The sequence below is a fragment of the Seriola aureovittata genome, chromosome 17, assembly GCF_021018895.1.
Source record: "Seriola aureovittata isolate HTS-2021-v1 ecotype China chromosome 17, ASM2101889v1, whole genome shotgun sequence".
In the NCBI taxonomy this organism is placed as follows: domain Eukaryota; kingdom Metazoa; phylum Chordata; class Actinopteri; order Carangiformes; family Carangidae; genus Seriola; species Seriola aureovittata.
The window spans coordinates 3,784,359-3,800,902 of NC_079380.1; the positions used below are offsets into that span (position 1 = coordinate 3,784,359).

The following is a 16,544-nucleotide window of genomic DNA, read 5'->3' on the forward strand; positions in this document are numbered from 1 at the left end:
GCTTTTCATATCATTTCCAGAGTGTCAACCCACTGGTCCTCATTTTCTGTCTTTACCTCAGCTGTCTGTAATATTTGCCTGCATTAATTCAACATGGAGCCTCACTAGCACATGTAGGAATAGGTTGTGTACAGTGTCAGGCTTTGGACGACTCAACTTGTGCTGTACTTCCTATTTTCAGTGTGTGTGATTTCTTCCCTGTGTGTTGTGTCAGCAGGCCGGAGGTCGAAAAGAGGTCAGAGGTCAACTTGACTCCCATCACCACACCAGAGGCTGAACCAGTCGACAGTGACGATTCGGACATCAGTTCAACCACCTCTGAACTACCACAGATCGACTCTGCCACCACTGCCTCCTGCGAAGCACAGATCCAACCAGCTCCTAACAGTGACATTTCCAACATGGCTGACCCGGCTGCTGAGGACCAGAAGTACCTGTTTCTGGAAAACGATTTTCGCAACAGTGGCGTGGCACAAGCCGACTGGGCAGCCAAGAAGATGGTGTGGGTCCCGTCAGAGAGGGAGGGCTTCGAGCAGGCCAGCATCAAGGAGGAGAAGGGTGATGAGGTAATGTACTCCTGATGATGTCATTGTTAGTGCAGGTACTTTTAAACAAGTATTTAACCATTTAATATCCAGAACAGAAGAAGCTCTCCTTAATTTCTTTATTCACTAACAGGAAAAATCACATGAGCACACAGATTATGAGCTTCTGCTAAACGGTTAATGTGTCCATTTACACTAAAAGTACACTTGACATTGTGAATGTCATCATACTGTATACTGCCGCTGTGCTGCAGGTGCTGGTGGAGCTCTCCAACGGTCACAAAGTGACGGTGAACAAGGACGACATCCAGAAGATGAACCCACCCAAGTTCAGCAAAGTGGAGGACATGGCCGCCCTCACCTTCCTCAACGAAGCCTCCGTCCTCCACAACCTGCGAGAGAGATACTTCTCCAGCCTGATCTATGTGAGACACTCACTCATACATACATGTCTGTGGGGACCATGATCCCCTAAAGCTAACATAAGTCTAAACCCAGAGAAGGACCACACAAAGGGGGACTTTTATTGGGGATCTGTGGCCTGTTTAGGTTCTAAATAGTCAAACTGTGTTTGACATTATTGACTTAAGGATCTCAACAAGGTCTGAGCAAGTAAAATAGACGGAAACACTTTATGCAAACAATGGGAGGAGGGAGTGGAGGTGTATACAAGTCGTCACTACCATATATGTGTTTAAAGTGAAATTATTTAAAAGCAAGTCAACATCAAACAGAACTGACTAAAAATGATGAATTGTCCTTTTCTATCCTTTGAACATAGAGCTACAGAAAAATCCAGTTAGTGGATTCCAGTCCGAACAAATGAACCGTCAATTCAATGTCAGCAGTTCAAATACAAAGTGAATATTTCATGGTCAGGAAGCATTTTTAAAAGTGCACATTGATCGACTTTGTGTGTTCCTGTCTAAAGGTCTGCCTACCATTGGTTCTGGATAACTCACATGTAAAATAATGAGAGTTAAAGTCAAAGTGACACTGTGATGACCTCAGTGCTCCTCCTTAACAAGAAGAGAACATTTCAAATTGTCTGTGGAAAAAGAAAAACCGCAGCACTTTTACATCAACATGTCAGACTTAATATAAGAACAACTCTACTAAAAAGAAGCTACTTGATCCGAGGTCAGCAGGCCAACTCCACGTTCAGGTGGAAGAGTCCTTGTTTTAAGGACTGTGTTCAGACTCTGCTCTCTACTTAGACTTAGGATGTACTTGGAGGATCAACAGCTTATGTTTGTATTTGTTCAGTCAGTCTTTCAAAGTCTAATAAGGTACAGGATGTAAAAATTAAAATCCAAGATTATGCATCTAATACAGACGGCCATGAAGATCACTGCAAGTTAAGACCTCCAGTCCCTCCAGTCCATATATGAGCAGACGGTCTCAGAGCAGCCAAAAAAAAAAAAAAATCTCATACCCTGAACTTTGGACATGAGCTGTAACTCTGTGGAGTCCCACACTCTAAAGTTAATATGTTTAATAAGCTAAATCTAGATTTTAAAATCCTCACTCTAAATATTCAGAGTCTCCAAGATGACATGAGAAATGATTAATCATAGATCAGAGTGTCATGTGTCTTTTTTTATTCATAGTGATTAATAAAGGCTAAATGTTTCAGTGCAGGGGAACTGACTGATGACCTGACAGCTATCGTCATGTCCACAGAGTCTCAGTGTTAGACAGACAGACAGTGTTTCAATTTCATTCTGAGCTGAGGATGAATCCATCATGTGTAGCCTAATATTTGAAGGACAGAGAGCACTGTCTGTGAGTGACTGAGTTAAAGTGATCTCAGTTTAATGGTCCCATATTGTATAAAGGTAGATGTCCATGTGTTGTTTGATTATAAAGCAGGTCTAGGTTCTATATTAATACTGTGGAAGTATCATAGCGCTCAGTCCACAGAGAGATGCACACAGCCTGTATTCAGACACTGAGCCTTAAAACCAGCCGTGAGGACTTCTGTAACTATGTGATGTCACAACAAAGCAGCCACCACCAGGATTTGGTTTTTAGTATTTACCTGTAATCTGCTATGTTTTTATTAGATCACCCAGAATCAGCAGTCATCAACAGTCAACCAATCAGAACCTTTACGGAAATGAAAACTCAGAGTTTTCACTAAACCTGCTGTGTCGAATTGGCCCCAGACTTATAGTAGAGAGAGAGGGTCAGAGCCAAACTGAGAGCAACCTGGCTTATACCAAATAGGTGAGACCACTGTAGCAGACCTGAGGTTATCTGGATGAACCTAGATTACAAGATGATGATCTCTCACACGTGAGGTTTGTGCTAGTGTTGGGATTCCTGGAAAATCATGTGATTTAGACAACAGCATTCCAGGAGACAACAGTGAATCTGTGAGGTTATAAAATCACCACTGTACAGCAGTGTATTTAACTCCAACAAACCAGATAGATCCTAACTGTTCTAACTTGGTGATGTAAAGCGATGTGGATTCTCAGTGTCCTCTATCGCCCTCCCACAGACGTACTCTGGTCTCTTTTGTGTGGTGGTGAATCCCTACAAGATGCTGCCCATCTACTCTGAGAAGATCATCGAGATGTACAAGGGCAAGAAACGCCACGAGGTGCCGCCGCACATCTACTCCATCACAGACAACGCCTACAGGAACATGATGCAAGGTAACCGCACACATACAAGTGTGTGCGTGCGTGTGTGTGTGTGTTGGTGTGTGTGCGTGTGTGTGTGTGTGCGTGTGTGTGTGTGTGTGCGTGTGTGTGTGTGTGTGTGTGTGTGCGTGTGTGTGTGTGTGCGTGTGTGTGCGTGTGTGTGTGTGTGTGTGTGTGTGTTGTGCCTGCATGTTGTCAATATCAGGCTGTTGACAGAGGTTTTTCACACCTGATTTCTTTATAGAATTAATTAATATTCATGTTTGTTATGGACAGTGGACAGTCAGTTCACCCAAATTAAAAGAAAGAGAAAAGATATTCCTGCACTTTTCTGTAGTGTTGTTTTGCCATGTAGATACCTCTGATTTTATTTGATCCATACTGGATCATGGAGCTGAATGAAATTTAATTTGTGCTGCTCACAGTATTGAAAAATGACATTTAAAACTTTTATACTTAATTCTTTCATTCCTTCCTTCATTCATTCATTCATTCATTCAGTCAGTCAGTCAACTTGTATATATTCATGGTAGTCCCATGACAGCAGCTGCACTCTCTCTTGTGTGGATGTCCTGTGAACACAGGACAATAAAACAAAATATTACTGTGCGAAAAACTTTTAGACAAACGCTCTGCAGATAAGAAATAAAGATAAATCGGTAAAAGGATAGAAACAAGCCTTGAATAACAAAATGGAATCAAGCCAAGTCCCATTTAACATATAAACTACAAATCAGAGTTAAAGATAAAATGGTAAAAGAAGATGAGTTTGGACTGAACCAGTAACACATCCATTTGAACAGAAAATGGGATAATGTTAATCTCCGGATCATAGGTGTCAAAGAACTGAGTTCCTGTCGGTTCCTGTTGCAGTTCATTCATGTGAGAGGAGCAGAACATTGAAAGGCCTTTCACCTTCAGCTCTGCTCTAAATCTGGGAACTTTCAGACTGTTGCAGTCAGAAGAGGTTGTAACATTTACAGACTGCTTCCTGCAAGAGATTTGCAGATAAATATTCATATAAAGAATGTGAGAGGAGTGGGGTCAACCTATGCTCCTGTGATGAACCTCAGAGCTTTATGATACACAACATCTAATGACTGACGAGTAGATGGGGGATCATTTAAATAAAATCAGCACAGTCCAGCACAGACAGGAGGGTCGACTGACTGAATATCTGTGCAGAGAGTTCAGCTTCTGTTTAAATGAAATAAAGGGTCCAGTCACGACATAATGTCCTGTTCACAACAGGCTCCTTGTGGCTCCTCTGGGTAATGTAGTTTAGTCACAGCGATCATGAACCCCCCCCCCAGCGAGCCTGCACTTCACGCGCAAGAGTAAATATCAAAGTGGTACTGGCCCTGACTGTAGGTCAGGTATTTGTATGTAATCTGGGTGAATTAATGAGATGTTGATTATATTCCACACAAACAAACGGTTGTGTTGTGCCGTTGCGTAAATCTGTGGCTCAGTTTTTAGGAAACATAAGAAATTCAGTGAAGGAGACGTGAACCTGTTTGTTCTTTTTTCTCCTTCTCCACCATGACCTCTACTGTTGCCTTTTTGTTATCATTCATTAGTTTTATCTTTAACTACACATATTTCATGTGTTTAATGTGCCCTGCTGCTGCTATTATACAAATCAGGAGGGAGAAACAGTGGCATTACAGCAAAATGTGCCAACAAAGCATAACTGGTCAAAGCTCAGAGTTTTCAGTGCTTTATGAAACAGCAAACACATTGTTACTAACTGAGAGTTAAGCGGCGGCCTCCTGACTGAAGCCTCGGAGCGTGTTCTCTGGAGGCTCCAGTGCTGACCTCAGGACACCTCCATACTTTCCATTCAGCTCCAAAATGGCCATACATGGAGCAGCAAGGCAAGATTACCGCGATGGAGCCCCTGCATCCACCTGCTATTTTTAGACGATATTAGCGATGGAGGCTAATCTCCCTTTAGAGCAAGATCTCCGATTCGTTTGCTCCGGTGTCAGAGGGAAGCGGCCGGCTCCGCCTCAGAGTTCATGTTTGGTCCGTTCAGCTTCAAGTAACGAGTTCAGCTCAGTCAACAGCTCACATTATTTCCCCTATTTTAACATCCCTCTTTCTACCACTCTCTCTCTCTCTCTCTCTCTCTCTCTCTCTCTCTCTGTCTTTCTCTCCACAGACCGTGAGGATCAGTCTATTCTCTGCACGTGAGTCAAACTTTCAATACTTAACCTTTTTCCATCACACTGCACATGCATGTGAGCACACACAAACATGTTTCCATCACTTCTGACTCACACTAAGCCTAACTCTAACTACCCCAGGCCTCATGCTAAGTATTAAATTGAATTGAATTAAACCTCAAAGCCTCTCTTCTGATTGGCTGACTGTTTCCTGAGTGATCTAATAAAAATATAGCAGATTTCAGGTAAAACACTCAGTAAAACCAAAATCCTGCAAGGTTGGATGGTGGACCCACGTGGGCGGGGCTTGGGGCATGGCTGAGAGCACTGACTGCTTTGTTGTGACATCACAAAGTTAATTTTAAGGCTCAGTTTCTGAATACAGGCTTTGTGCATTTCTCTGTGGACTGAGGCTTTGATACTTTCACAGTATTAATATAGAACCTAGACCTGATCTATAATCAAACAACACATCGACATCTACCTTTATACTATATGGGACCTTTAAGTACCAAGCATTAACACTTTAATGATCTACATTGTGGGGAATTTTTTTGAGTCTCCAAAATGAAATCATGAAAAATATGTGGCACTATGAATTATGTATCAATATATCTTTTTTTTTTTTTTTAATAATTGATTAATCAATATGTCTATACAGTGTCATGATTTCCTGAATCCCAAGCTTACACACTGAAAAAGAGTTCAGTTTCACAAAATACTCAGTTCACTATCACAGAAGAAAACCAGCAAATATTCACATCTCAGAAGCTGGGCCTGAAACTTTTGCTATTTTTGCTGAAAAAACGACTTAAATGATTAATTATTAGAATTCCAGCCTTTTCCACTCTACATGAACTGAATGTTGTCACAGAACAGCAGCTTCAGTTGAAACAAATAATCTGAACAAGTTAACAAGTTATTTTTCCCGTCCCATCTCCATTTCGAACACCCTCTCTTCTCTCCTCACCCCTTTCCTTCTCTCACCTTCCACTGTGTCACCCAGTGGTGAGTCTGGAGCAGGGAAGACCGAAAACACCAAGAAGGTGATTCAGTACCTGGCCGTCGTCGCCTCCTCACACAAGGGCAAAAAAGATGTCAACCCAGTGAGTAGAAACATCGTCAGCTTTCAGACACTTCACCGAGATGTATAAAGACAGACTGGATCCTCACAGTCACAGCTAAATATAAAAGAAAAAAAAGAAAACAGGATTACTAATTCCATAAAAATGGCATCTCGCTCTAAACGAAGTCTGCTACGAGCCTGTGATAATTCTACCGTTCATCCATGACTGTTTATATTTCAAATCTATAAATATTGGACTTTTGTTCTCTGTCAATTAATTAAATCTCTACATGTGAAAATAATGAAGAACAAATCACAATTACAGCTGAGCTGAACTTTACCATCACTCTTCAGGTCAGGTGCATGATGAGGAAGAAAACTAATATTGATTTTTAGCAAACAGATATATTACATGTGTGTCAAGCTCAGTTTGAACCTGTACATGCTTTACTGGAAAAATTTACTGAGGTTCTGTTTGACGCCGTAATAAATGCTTTTTCACTACGATGGGGGTAGAACAGTGACAGTGACATTTTGACGTTGAAAATAAAATTTGGCATTGAAAACAAAACCTGAACTGAAAAAGGAAACAATGGCATTGAAATAGTTGTATTGGCATTGGGATAAATAATGAGACTGAAAAACGTTTCACTGGAAAATAAAACAACGGCATTAAAAACAAACTACAATCTTACAATATTATTTGATTTGATTTTGATATTTTTTGTATTATGATGTATTTCAATGTCAATCTTCAGACTTTTTCTTCATGTCTGTCTTTTTTCAGTGACAGTTATTCTTTATGCTGTCACTATTTTTTCAGTGTTACCATTTTGGTTTAGACAGTGGGGGGGGGCCTTGAGGGGAAGGGAGCAGGGAGCGCTTCATTTATTTACACTCAGACGCCTGACAGCACCGCATGTCTGGGCAATGGTTTACACAAGTTCAACCTTTTTCCAATAAAACTTTTTCAGTGCCATTGTTTCCTTTTGTCAGGGTTTGTTTTCAATGCCAAATGTTATTTTCAATATCAAAATGTCAGTTCTAGCCCCATATTCCACATTTTAAAGTGAAATGAACTGTTATAGATTTTACTGTGCGACTCTCCAAGGTTGTGAAGAGCAACAAAAATGTATAAATATTAAAGCACACATTCTACTGTACGTGACAGGAATCAGTCGCTGCAGCTGTGGCCAAGGTGAGGACGGATTCTTGTTGTCTGTGCTTCTCTTGCTGCTGCTGCTGCTGCTGGTTTGTGACTGAAAAAATGAAGAATCATACATTACAAACTTGAAACATGCTGTTAATAGAGAAGAGCTTTCTTCATATCTTTCCCATAAATCCTCTGTAACACTGATTAAAAGTTCCAGCTGCTTTTTTCTGAGCTGCATTAAATCAAGCGATGAACTATCTGTGGTGGATTTGTTGCTTGACCTCTGACCCCGCTGTTCTGCTGTGTTTTCAGCTGTCATGTGGGTATTCAGATTTTTTTTTTTCGGGCTTTTTGTTCCTTTATTAATAGTGCAGTAGAGAGAGACAGGAAGTGGGGAGGCAGAGAGAGGGGGAATGACATGCAGGTAAGGGCTTGTCCGATGCGGGACTCGAACCGGGGCCGACTGCAACGAGGACTGTAGCCTCTGCACATGGGAAATGCTAAATGCAGCAGTTTAAAAAAAATTAAGACAAAACAGTTTGAGTGTTTACTGGGTTTGTAACCAGTTTGTGTTCCGGTTTCTTTTTCTGCAGCAACAGCAGCAGCAGGCAGGATCTCTGGCCTATGTGAGTATAAGATATACATATATACAAAAAAGATGGATGGATGGATGGATGGATAAACAGATGTATAACCTTGTTGTGGGTTGCAGGGGGAGCTTGAGAAGCAGCTGCTACAGGCCAATCCGATCCTGGAGGCATTTGGAAACGCCAAAACCATCAAGAACGACAACTCCTCACGATTTGTAGGCGTTTTAATCTCACAAAAAACATTTAGACTTTTAGTTTCCACTGTTATAAACTGTGTCACTGAGCTGTTGTTGTCATTCTCTGTCCACAGGGCAAGTTCATCAAGCTCAACTTTGATGTGACTGGCTACATTGTTGGAGCAAATATTGACACCTGTATCCTTTACGGAGATCAAATGTTGAACTCTGATATATAAAGTAAAAAAATATAATAAACTATATGTCCAGATAATATGACATCAAAAGACATTTTTGCTTGAAATAATGAAGTGAGAACAGACCTGGTTTTCTGCTTAACCCTCTCCTGACCTGCTCAGACCTCCTGGAGAAGTCTCGCTGTATTCGTCAGGCCAACACTGAGAGAGCTTTTCACATCTTCTACTACATGGTGGCAGGAGCCAAAGACAAGACAAGAGGTGAGCAGCTTAGATATCAACAAGAACAAACGTAAACACTGCTCTTTCTTTAAGATTTAATGAGCTTATCTAGTTTAACAAGGCAGTCAGACAGAGCTCAAATATTTAGAGATGATGTGTCTCTACCAGTCGCCACATGGCATCAACAGTAACTGTTTCTATGTCTAAAACTTTTAAATAAAGAAATATATAGAAACACAGTGTAAAAAAACTGTGTGTGTGTGTGTGTGTGTGTAGAGGAGCTGCTGCTGGAGGACTTCAACAGCTACCGTTTCCTGAGGGCGGGTCACGTGGAGATCCCTGGTCAGGAGGACGATGAGATGTTTGTTGAGACTCTGGAGGCCATGGAGATCATGGGCTTCACCGAGGAGGAGAGACTGGGTACACACCGCATCACAACACTTACCTTAACAACACTTAATGTTTACTTCCTACTTTCATCTTCCTCTTCCTCCTCCGCAGGGATGCTGAAGGTGGTGTCCACTGTGCTCCAGCTGGGCAACATCAAATTTGAGAAGGAGAGGAACAGCGAGCAGGCGACCATGCCCGACAACACCGGTAACCATTTTAAAACGCACAGAAACCATTCCTGTAAATTCACCTCCAGCTCACGTCATCTGACCACTTCTGTCTCATTTTAATCCCGTCCCATCAACCCCAGCTGCTCAGAAGGTGTGTCACCTGCAGGGCATCAATGTGACCGACTTCACCCGCGCCATCCTCACCCCCCGGATCAAAGTGGGCCGGGAGGTGGTGCAGAAGGCTCAGACCAAGCAGCAGGTAAAACCAAACCAAACCTCTAAACACAGAAAAATAAAAGCCATTGTAGAATATTTTAATCTGAAATGTTCTGAACCTAAAGAATTGGTTGGTATAATGTCGATCCCTTCTGCTGCACCACTTTCCAAAACTTCCCAGAATGAATCATAAGGCTTTAACCTGTCGCCCTCAATCTCTCCATCCTTTACCTCTATCCGCCTCCCCCTCACCCGACCTCCCCCCACAGGCTGATTTCGCAATAGAGGCTTTGGCTAAAGCCATGTATGAGCGTCTGTTTCGCTGGATCCTGGCGAGGGTCAACAAGACCCTGGACAAGAGTAAGAGACAGTCGTCCTCCTTCCTGGGCATCCTGGACATCGCTGGCTTTGAGATTTTTGAGGTGAGCATTTACTCAAAACAAACATTTAAATACTAGACTGTTAGTTTCATCATATCCATGTAATTTTCTACTCGCTGATTGTGCCTCTTCATCAGGACAACTCCTTCGAGCAGCTCTGCATCAACTACACCAACGAGCGTCTGCAGCAGCTCTTCAACCACACCATGTTCGTCCTGGAGCAGGAGGAGTACAAGAGGGAGGGCATCGAGTGGAACTTCATCGACTTTGGCCTGGACCTGCAGCCCTGCATCGAGCTCATCGAGAGGCCGGTCAGGACGGGCTGCAACCGCACATACAGCACATGACATGTTTTACTTAAACCAGGAGTTTGATAAATAGATTAATAGATTTTTGATCCAACATACCTAACATCTTGTATCGTAACAAGACCCAGAACCTGATGCTAACCTGTACCTCTGCTAGTATCTGTCTAAACATCCAAACCTGACTGTGCTCAACAAACTCAACCTGTCAAGGGGAAGAAATTGGTGCTCTTGGACTGACCAGAGTGAGGCGTGGGGGGTAATTGCAACAGGAAACAATGATAATATATGATCTCAGACGGAGTCCCTGTGTCCTTCTGTGTCCTGCAGAACAACCCTCCAGGTATCCTGGCCCTGCTGGACGAGGAGTGCTGGTTCCCCAAAGCCACCGATGTTTCCTTCGTGGACAAGCTGCTGAACACGCACACCGGTCACGTTAAGTTCTCCAAACCCAAACAACACAAAGATAAACTGATGTTCAGTGTTCTGCACTACGCTGGAAAGGTGAGGACAAAAATCACATCTACAAACCTACTACAAACACATCGTTGGTTTTGGTCTTTTCATGGCATTTGTCGACAATAAAAACTTTTCTTAAGCCATGTCCTGTAAATGTTTTACTAACTTTTTAGTCATTATGATCAACAGAAATATGACTTCTCTTATATTTCCAGGTCGACTATAATGCAGCTAACTGGCTGACAAAGAACATGGATCCTCTGAATGACAATGTGACGGCTCTGCTCAACAACTCCTCCAGCAACTTCATCCAGGACCTGTGGAAAGACGGTCAGTCCTCCGTGAGGGGGCAACATGTTCTCATTCACTTTGTTTTATCACAATGTTTCACCTCATATCTGAAGTCGGGATAATAACATGAGCTGTAAATCTCATTTGATGCACTTGGCAGCTGATCGAGTGGTGGGTCTGGAGACCATGACCAAGATGTCAGAGAGTTCGATGCCCACCTCCACAAAATCCAAGAAGGGCATGTTCCGCACTGTGGGCCAGCTGTACAAAGAGTCGCTGGGCAAACTGATGACCACGCTGCACAACACCCAGCCCAACTTTGTCCGCTGCATCATCCCCAACCACGAGAAGAGGGTATGTTGTTTTACTTAAGCCAAGCTGCGGTCTGTAGGTGACTTGTGTCTGTATGTACGGTGCACTCAGTGATTGTTGGTTTGCTGCAGTCTGGGAAGATGGACTCAAACCTGGTGCTGGAGCAGCTGAGGTGTAACGGGGTGCTGGAGGGCATTCGAATCTGCAGACAGGGATTCCCCAACCGCATCGTGTTCCAGGAGTTCAGACAGAGGTGAGCGGCCGTCTGAGGCTTTGTACTGTTATAGAGGACTCGATAATAGTATTCATATCTCTGTACTAATGTTTGCAGTGTCTGATTTCTTCCAGTAAATTATAATATCAGCATTATACTTATACTATGTGTCAGCCATGAATTTAGTTGCAGTGTTGCAGTTCCTGATTGGGACCACCAGGGGGCAGCAAACACACTGAACTCTCTCAAAGTAAAATGGACTTAATTGGCTGGAAGAACAAAGCATTTCATAGAAGACTATGACTATAAGTAAAGAATCAAATATTAGTCTACAATCAAGTCTGCTTGATCTGCCCATCCCAGAAAAATATTAAATCCTGATGTTACTATTATTTGTAATAATCACATTAGCGATTGCCGTGTTGTACTTATTGATATTATTATTATTAAACTTGGCAGGGGAGCCTCCAGATATCACGCCCCATTTGTCTGGAATAACTTGCAGAACAGACGGAAACTCGACACACTGATACCAGTCCAAACGTTTGATTACAAGTCTTACTGACTTAGAGTGTAATTGTTTTACTTAATCTATTTTCTAATGTGCAGTTATGAGCGTTAATGTCATCATCTTACTGTTTACCTGGTTGTGCATCTTAAAAAGCATTTAAAAATACACTCTGAACACATGTCCACCTGTTTATATGAACACATGTCTGAATGTATATTTAAATCACTGGAAAATTGTATTTCTGCAATTAATATTTCTTTCTGTTGTTTATTTATTTTATTTTTCTTTTCTCAATGTGACTTCCTGATTAAATAAAATATAGATTACACTTGTTGTGGTTACCATTAAGTAGGAGAGTTCAAGCTCTCAAAGTCTGGTATAAATCATAGTTGTAACTCTTTCTAATCATCCCAACTCACCATTTTGGTAGTTTAGTGTTATGGCTTGTGTTATAAAGTATGTTGCATGTTTGTGCGACTCTGTATTTGATGACACTGTTGTTGTGTTGTTTGTAGATATGAGATTCTGGCTGCCAACGCCATCCCTAAGGGCTTCATGGACGGGAAACAGGCGTGTTGTCTGATGGTGAGCTGGATGCAAGAACACTTCCTGTGTTACACATCACTGCTGATCCAGTTCACGATCCCAGTGGTGGTCAGACATGATCCAAATCAGACCTGCAGACATTTAGTCGTAGAGTGAAAGCTGAGAGGATGAATTTGAATTTAATATAAAGGTGGATCATGAGAATGGAATTGTAAAAAGCAGAGGTTTAACTCCACTGCTTCTTCCTCTCTCCCCCTCCCTTTCAGGTAAAGCACCTGGATCTGGACCCTAACCTGTACCGTATTGGTCAGAGTAAGATGTTCTTCAGGACGGGAGTTTTGGCTCAGCTGGAGGAGGAGAGAGACCTCAAACTCACCGTCGTCATCATCGCCTTCCAGGCACAAGCACGAGGCTTCCTGGCCCGCAAGTAAGAGGAACAGCTCGACTGATATTTGAACCACGTGATAGTGGTAAAATGACCTTTAATAATTTATACACACACATGAATATATACACACACTGACATCTGGATCTTCTTATTTGTGTGTTTTTAGAGCTTTCAGTAAACGTCAGCAGCAGCTGAGCGCCATGAAGGTCATCCAGAGAAACTGCGCCTGTTACCTGAAACTCAAGAACTGGCAGTGGTGGAGGCTTTTTACTAAGGTTACACACATTCACACACACACACACACACACACACACACACACTCACCAATGTGCAGTTTGTTAGAGTTACTGATGCTACATGTTACAAAGAGTTTCTTCATTTCTCACTCATCCGACGGTTCATTCTAGTTTTGGTGTGTAATGACTTTTACTCTGAAAATCTTTGTATTGAATATTCAAAAGAAACCAAATCTGAGTTGTGGATGTGTGATGTGTCTGTCCGTGGATCAGGTGAAGCCCCTGCTGCAGGTTACCAGACAAGAGGAGGAAATGGGTCAGAAGGAGGAGGAGCTAAAGGCGGCGAAAGAAGTGGCAGCAAAGACTGAGGCCGAGCTGAAGGAAGTCAGCCAGAGACACACCCAGGTGAGACACGTGCAGGTGTTCATCTTGTTTTCTATGCGAAAACATATTTCCAGAAATGACTAAAGTGTGGGTTTGTAGCTGATGGAGGAGCGAGCCCAGCTGGAGTCAAAGCTGCAGGCGGAGACGGAGCTGTGCGCTGAGGCCGAGGAGATGAGGGTGAGACTGGAGGCCAAGAAGCAGGAGCTGGAGGAGGTGCTGCACGAGATGGAGGCCCGGCTGGAGGAGGAGGAGGACCGCAGCAGCTCCCTGCAGCAGGAGAAGAAGGACATGGAGCAGCAGCTACAGGTGGACACTTCTTCCACGCGTCTCTTGTATTTGCTGACTTTTAGTGTTTAACCACAGACACGTTGTTTGTCTGCAGCTGATGGAGGCCCACATAGCGGAGGAGGAGGACGCTCGGCAGAAGCTGCAGCTGGAGAAAGGGGCTGTGGAGGGAAAAGTCAAGAAGCTGGAGGAGGACATCCTGCTGATGGAGGACCAGAACAACAAACTGCTGAAGGTCTGAAGGGGAGCAGGGTTGTGTACTGGTGTGGTTCAGTGTTTCATTCACAGTTTAAACTAAACTCACACCCTCTGATGTTTGTAGGAGCGAAAGCTTCTGGAGGAGAGGATGGCTGACATGAGCTCCAACCTGGCCGAGGAGGAGGAGAAGTCCAAGAACCTGACCAAACTCAAGGCCAAGCACGAGTCCATGATCTCTGACCTGGAGGGTCAGTCAGCAGATGTCTCACTCCTGTCTTTATTGGCCTCCCTTCAGTTTTACTATCTTCCATTCACCTGTGTTTAGATGCAGAAGAACACAGCTGATAAATCAAAAATGTACTATTCGGAACTCAAACTCCATACTATACATGTTAACAAAATACACATCATAAGATCTATAATAGAAAAGTTAAAGCGCTAGCCCAGGGTTGGAGCTAAATTTAAATAAATATTTTTTTAAAAATCTTTATCATTTAACAGCCTTCAAATTTACTGGGTTGTAAAAGTGGATATTAATATTAATTACAGGGAAACCAAATGAGCTTAATCCTTTGTTTTCCCAAAATGCCTCTATAAAAACTGAAGATAAGCTTTTGTTTGAAGGGGTTTGTTCTTTATATCCTTTTTGTTTGACGTTTCCAGTTCGCTTAAAGAAGGAAGAGAAGGGTCGTCAGGACATGGAGAAGGCCAAGAGGAAGGTGGAGGCGGAGCTGGCCGACCTCCAGGAGCAGCACGCCGACCTCCTGGCCCAGCTAGCTGAGCTGCGAGCCCAGCTAGCCGCCAAGGAAGACGAGCTCCAGGCCACGCAGGCCCGGTAAGAGGGGTCACACCCCACAACACAACACAGTGTTCTACAGTATCACAGGTGTCATGAAAGCTGTTTCACACTCAGAGACATTTCCACACAGACAAGAATGAAACTCCTGAAATTAGATGTTAAAAGTTTAGAAAATTTATTTGCACTTTTGTGTGTGTGTGTGTGTGTGTGTGTGTGTGTGTGTGTGTGTCCACAGCTTGGAGGAGGAGAGCAATCACCACGGGGCAGCGGTGAAGCGGATTCGGGAGTTGGAGGCTCTGCTCTCAGAGCTGCAGGAGGACTTGGAGGCAGAGAGGACGGCCAGGGGGAAGACTGAGGCGGCGCGCCGGGACCTTGGGGAGGAGCTGAACGCTCTGCGCACTGAGCTGGAGGACAGTCTGGACACCACCGCCGCGCAGCAGGAGCTTAGGTCTGTATGATCTATAAGTATCCTGACGTGACGTCTGATGGATCCGCACACCGATGATCATGTTCATTTTCAGTTGTAACGATGACACCACTGTATGTTTGAAAAAGAAAAGGAGAAACCCAACGGAGGAGGAATCCCTCTTTCAGCACAGACAAATACAGTAGATGTTATGTTATACTGTATGTAAATGATGTATATAAATGTACATAACACAGAAGACATTAAGACAAGATGAAGAAACAAAAGGCAGCGTAAAGACAAACTGTATAAACAGGCCTTAAAAGGAGAAGATAACACTCATTTTAGGCCACAAAAGCCTGTGGAAAAGGTCACAAAAAGTTTTTTTTTATTTTTAGTCAGGATTTTTCCTGACTAAAAATGGAAATGGAAAATTTAGAAATCATCTGGGAAAAACATTAATGCTTTTAGTCCTATTTAGACTTGGGTAGTGATTTTTAATTTCTCCATGTACCTACTATTTCTTTACCACTGTACTCTACAGCCTTTTGTGGCCAAAATGAGTATTGCAAAAATAAACACTGGATCCTGACAAAGAAAACTTAAATTATGACAAACTAGAAAGCAGATTCAAACAGAAAATTGTATTTGAAAGGTTCATCTTCTGTATTTTCCTCAGCTGTATAATATGAGGCCTAAAAGACAATAACGGAAAAAGCAGCGGTGTGACAGTTGCTCAATCTCTGCCTCCGAACTGGAGGTGACAGGTGGAAGGTTTTGGGTTTTTTTCTACGAATTTCTAAACAACATAACTTATTTCATTTGCAACCAATCTTAAATGATCTAGTCTGTGTTGAACAATAATAAAAACCGCCTGTTAATCGCACTATGCTTCTTTCTGAGAAGACGTATCATCTGCATAACAGCAGAGTTTGTAAGCTGATCGCCAAAATCTGTAAGTCATGTTACTGATGGATGTGTTGTGGTGATCCGATGTCTGTGTGTGTGTGTGTGTATGTTGTTGTTGGTGTATGTGGTCAACAGGGCAAAGCGTGAGCAGGAGGTGGCCATGTTGAAGAAAGCCATGGAAGATGAGGGGCGGAGCCACGAGGCTCAAATCCAGGATCTGAGACAGAAACACAGTCAGGCTGTGGAGGAGCTTAGTGAGCAGCTGGAGCAGGCCAAGAGGGTACACAACACACAACACACACACACACACACACACACACACACACACACACACACACACACACACACATTTTCTGCATCAAACTAAACGCCATCAA

The 16,544-nt window shown here is 42.9% G+C and overlaps 1 protein-coding gene across 1 annotated transcript in view; it reads left to right on the plus strand.

Moving 5' to 3' along the window:
• The window catches only part of LOC130185682 (myosin-11-like), a 29,027-nt gene that overhangs the window by 2,291 nt on the left and 10,192 nt on the right, over window positions 1–16,544 (plus strand). The window contains exons 2-30 of the mRNA XM_056402275.1: window positions 218–566; window positions 800–970; window positions 3,052–3,208; window positions 5,361–5,388; window positions 6,371–6,470; window positions 7,602–7,628; window positions 8,177–8,209; window positions 8,296–8,388; window positions 8,484–8,547; window positions 8,709–8,807; window positions 9,045–9,188; window positions 9,270–9,365; window positions 9,469–9,587; window positions 9,814–9,966; window positions 10,062–10,235; window positions 10,560–10,733; window positions 10,904–11,018; window positions 11,140–11,333; window positions 11,423–11,544; window positions 12,532–12,601; window positions 12,829–12,989; window positions 13,117–13,225; window positions 13,460–13,591; window positions 13,670–13,876; window positions 13,953–14,090; window positions 14,178–14,301; window positions 14,717–14,888; window positions 15,088–15,300; window positions 16,303–16,447. Coding sequence (XP_056258250.1) covers window positions 402–566; window positions 800–970; window positions 3,052–3,208; window positions 5,361–5,388; window positions 6,371–6,470; window positions 7,602–7,628; window positions 8,177–8,209; window positions 8,296–8,388; window positions 8,484–8,547; window positions 8,709–8,807; window positions 9,045–9,188; window positions 9,270–9,365; window positions 9,469–9,587; window positions 9,814–9,966; window positions 10,062–10,235; window positions 10,560–10,733; window positions 10,904–11,018; window positions 11,140–11,333; window positions 11,423–11,544; window positions 12,532–12,601; window positions 12,829–12,989; window positions 13,117–13,225; window positions 13,460–13,591; window positions 13,670–13,876; window positions 13,953–14,090; window positions 14,178–14,301; window positions 14,717–14,888; window positions 15,088–15,300; window positions 16,303–16,447 — 3,699 coding nt within the window. The 5' untranslated portion in view covers window positions 218–401. The remainder of the gene's footprint in view (window positions 1–217; window positions 567–799; window positions 971–3,051; window positions 3,209–5,360; window positions 5,389–6,370; window positions 6,471–7,601; window positions 7,629–8,176; window positions 8,210–8,295; window positions 8,389–8,483; window positions 8,548–8,708; window positions 8,808–9,044; window positions 9,189–9,269; window positions 9,366–9,468; window positions 9,588–9,813; window positions 9,967–10,061; window positions 10,236–10,559; window positions 10,734–10,903; window positions 11,019–11,139; window positions 11,334–11,422; window positions 11,545–12,531; window positions 12,602–12,828; window positions 12,990–13,116; window positions 13,226–13,459; window positions 13,592–13,669; window positions 13,877–13,952; window positions 14,091–14,177; window positions 14,302–14,716; window positions 14,889–15,087; window positions 15,301–16,302; window positions 16,448–16,544) is intronic.